This window comes from Egretta garzetta, unplaced genomic scaffold (assembly GCF_000687185.1).
Source record: "Egretta garzetta isolate BGI_Z169 unplaced genomic scaffold, ASM68718v1 scaffold299, whole genome shotgun sequence".
In the NCBI taxonomy this organism is placed as follows: Eukaryota; Metazoa; Chordata; class Aves; order Pelecaniformes; family Ardeidae; genus Egretta; species Egretta garzetta.
Genome location: NW_009260696.1, coordinates 1,721,236 through 1,723,943, shown reverse-complemented (window position 1 = coordinate 1,723,943; position 2,708 = coordinate 1,721,236). Strand labels below are relative to the sequence as shown.

Genomic DNA, 2,708 nt, shown 5'->3' with positions numbered 1-2,708 from the left:
GGGAGCGGCGCGGTGGAGGTGGCACGGCCGAGGCAAACATGCCGTGGCGTGGAGCTGCTCACAGCTAACCCGGGGTAGGTGCGCCCTGGATGCTACCCAGCACTGGAATGATAAGAAAGTGTGTTTGGAAATGCTCCAGTGTGAAGGTATTGGGGTTACCAAGGAGAGGTGTGAATATGTGTGCATGCTCAGTGCCTTTACAGCACCCCGCGCAAGATTAAATGGCAAGTTTTATCTGCTGGGAACGGGCTCTGCGTTGAACTTCATGGGCACAGCAGCTCCCCTGGTCCTGCCGCTGGAGGGTTGGCGTGTGCGGGTGATGCCGCTGGGAGCTGTCGGGTGATGGATCTGGGCCAGGAGCTGTGCGGAGCACCGCGTCGGTGAAGCACATGTGCCGGGATGCAAACATATATGCGAAAGAGATCCCGGCTGTCTAAATAATGTGAAATATTGACTATCTCTCGCAGATGGTGCTCCACGTGCAGCTTCGGGGACCGAACTTCTGTCTCCTGTTGGGTTTTGGTGTGATGTTGTTTTGATCCAGTCGAATGCTGGACTCTTGGCAGACTCGTTGCCTGGTTGCTTTCAGTGGGACTGTTGAATTTTGGGGAGGTTTGTTGCTAATGGGGTCTGAGGGGAAGGGAGGAGGGTTGCAGAGGGCTTGACTGGCTCCTTCGGACTCTCCTGATGGCTTTTAATCGGTTTTAAATGATGACACCAACTGGGAAGCTGGTTCTCACGGAGCGCTGGGGTTTGCAGTATTGCACAGGTGCCGTTTGGTGGCAGTGTTGCAGAGGAATTGCTGCCTGTGGCCAAGAGCTTGTGTTATTACCACCGTTATCGTGATTGTGTTCACTGATGAAATGCTGCTGATAATTATTTATGTGAGGACATTGCTGGAGGGCTCGTTCTTGGAGGAGGCCCCAGTGTCCAGGACATAATCCAGACCACTGGCAGCTTGGGGCCTTGGGGACGTTCTACCTTTGTATCAGCTCGTGGGGAGGCAGCAGGTCTTTTCTGGTTTGCCTTCCTCGGGGGTAAGATGCTGGTTTTGGGTACGTGAACCTATGCTTTGTGTGAGCTGCTGTGCAGGATGCTCTCGCGCTTTCCCCAAAGCCTGCACCCGGTGTGGGGCCGCAGCGGCAGGGACAGGCTGTGGTGGCAAAGCTGTGCTGGCAAGGGCATCTTATCCCTGCTCGGGAAGCGTGTTGGGAGTGCCCTCACCCGCAGGTCGCTGTACTTGCGATAAAACAGCTTATCGGCCAAGGCGGTTTGGTCGTTTAGCCTGCAGATTTAAGGCTCTGCTCAGAAACCAGCTTGCCCACCGGTTAGAGCCCCTGCAAGGGGTGAGCTGGGGGACCCATAGTGGAGGGTCAGTACCTGAAGTGGGGGCCCCGAGCAGCGCTCCCCACCGTGGGCTGTGTGTGGTGTGCGTTGCCGCATGCGTCCTTGCAGCCACTGCTCCTGGCGCGCGAGGGACCGACAGCCACAACAGTCTGTGCTCCTGCGGGGCTTGTTCCAAGGCAGCGTGCCGCTTGGGCTGAAACATGTTTCCCTCTTCTGTTTCCCGTTTTCTGCAGGCTTTTCCCATCTGCCTAACGGGCTCTACCCGTCGTACATTCCCTTGAGCCACCTCGAGCCCCCCAGTGCCGGCAGTCCTCTCCTAGCTCAGCTGGGTCAGCACAGCCTCTTTGAGTCGCAGAAAGGTGAGTCTGGGTCCCTGCCTGCCCTTCCCCTCGGCCACCCCTGGGTGCTCGCCCTGTGCTTGGGCTTGCTTGGCTGTTGGAGCTGCTGGGTGCTGGGATGTTGAGGGTGAAGAGTGGGAACCCCCTGGGGCTATTATCCAGGATGTTTCCTGGTGTTAGCAGTACCAAGGTTTTGGATGTGCCTGTGCTGTGGGGAACCGAGCCAGGTCCCTCCTTGAAGCCCCCGTGTGGTGTCACATCGCAAGGCTCAGTGTGCATCAGAGACAGGGCTGTCCTGCATCCCACCTGGGCCACATGGAGGTACCTGCCTGGTCTCCTCTGCCCTGGTCCTTCCTGGCTGTGCCCAAGACATCCTTGAAACCCATTGCTTCCCATTTTGCCACCTCTCACCTGTCTCTGTGTAGGACTGAAAGGGTTGGAGGCCTATGGTAATTTTGTTTGCTTTTACTCTGCAGATGGGTTCTACCTGTCTGGCCACGCGGGCCAGTCTGCTTTGCACCCGCAGCCTCCCCTCTCGAGGACTGCGGGCAACCACACATCGAGCACTTTGCTCCGGGAGAAGGACCTTGGGCAGCTGCACAAGAGCTCGAAAGAAGGCCTGAAAGACCCTGGCGGGAAGGAGCGGGCATGCCGGAGCGATCTGTCCCTGCCCTTTAACAAGAAGGAGGGCAAGCCGAAGGAGGAGCCCCGGCCCCGCAGTGTGGTAGACCTCACGCAGGACACCAAACCCGACAGCGACCGGAAAGTGAGCGTGGTGGAGAAGGCAGTGAAGGTCAGCGAGCGTCTCTCACCGTTCCTGGCTGAGCACATGCCAAATCGGGGCGTGGGTGGTGGGGAACCCAAGTCCAAGAACCCGCTGCAGAGCTCTTCCCTCAGCAACTGCAACGGCGGCGGGGACCCCATGCTGAAGGTCCTGGGTGCCGAGCAGGACCGCTGTGCCAAGGATCCCACTCGGCACGATGAGAACATGAGGCCTTCTGCGCACGCCCCATCCGAGCGGCT

At 58.5% G+C, this 2,708-nt stretch overlaps 1 protein-coding gene across 1 annotated transcript in view; it reads left to right on the top strand.

The window, feature by feature from the left end:
* The window catches only part of LOC118453012 (trinucleotide repeat-containing gene 18 protein-like), a 7,677-nt gene that overhangs the window by 4,555 nt on the left and 414 nt on the right, over positions 1-2,708 (top strand). Inside the window, exons 2-3 of the mRNA XM_035901341.1 lie at positions 1,581-1,706; positions 2,162-2,687. Coding sequence (XP_035757234.1) covers positions 1,581-1,706; positions 2,162-2,687 — 652 coding nt within the window. The remainder of the gene's footprint in view (positions 1-1,580; positions 1,707-2,161; positions 2,688-2,708) is intronic.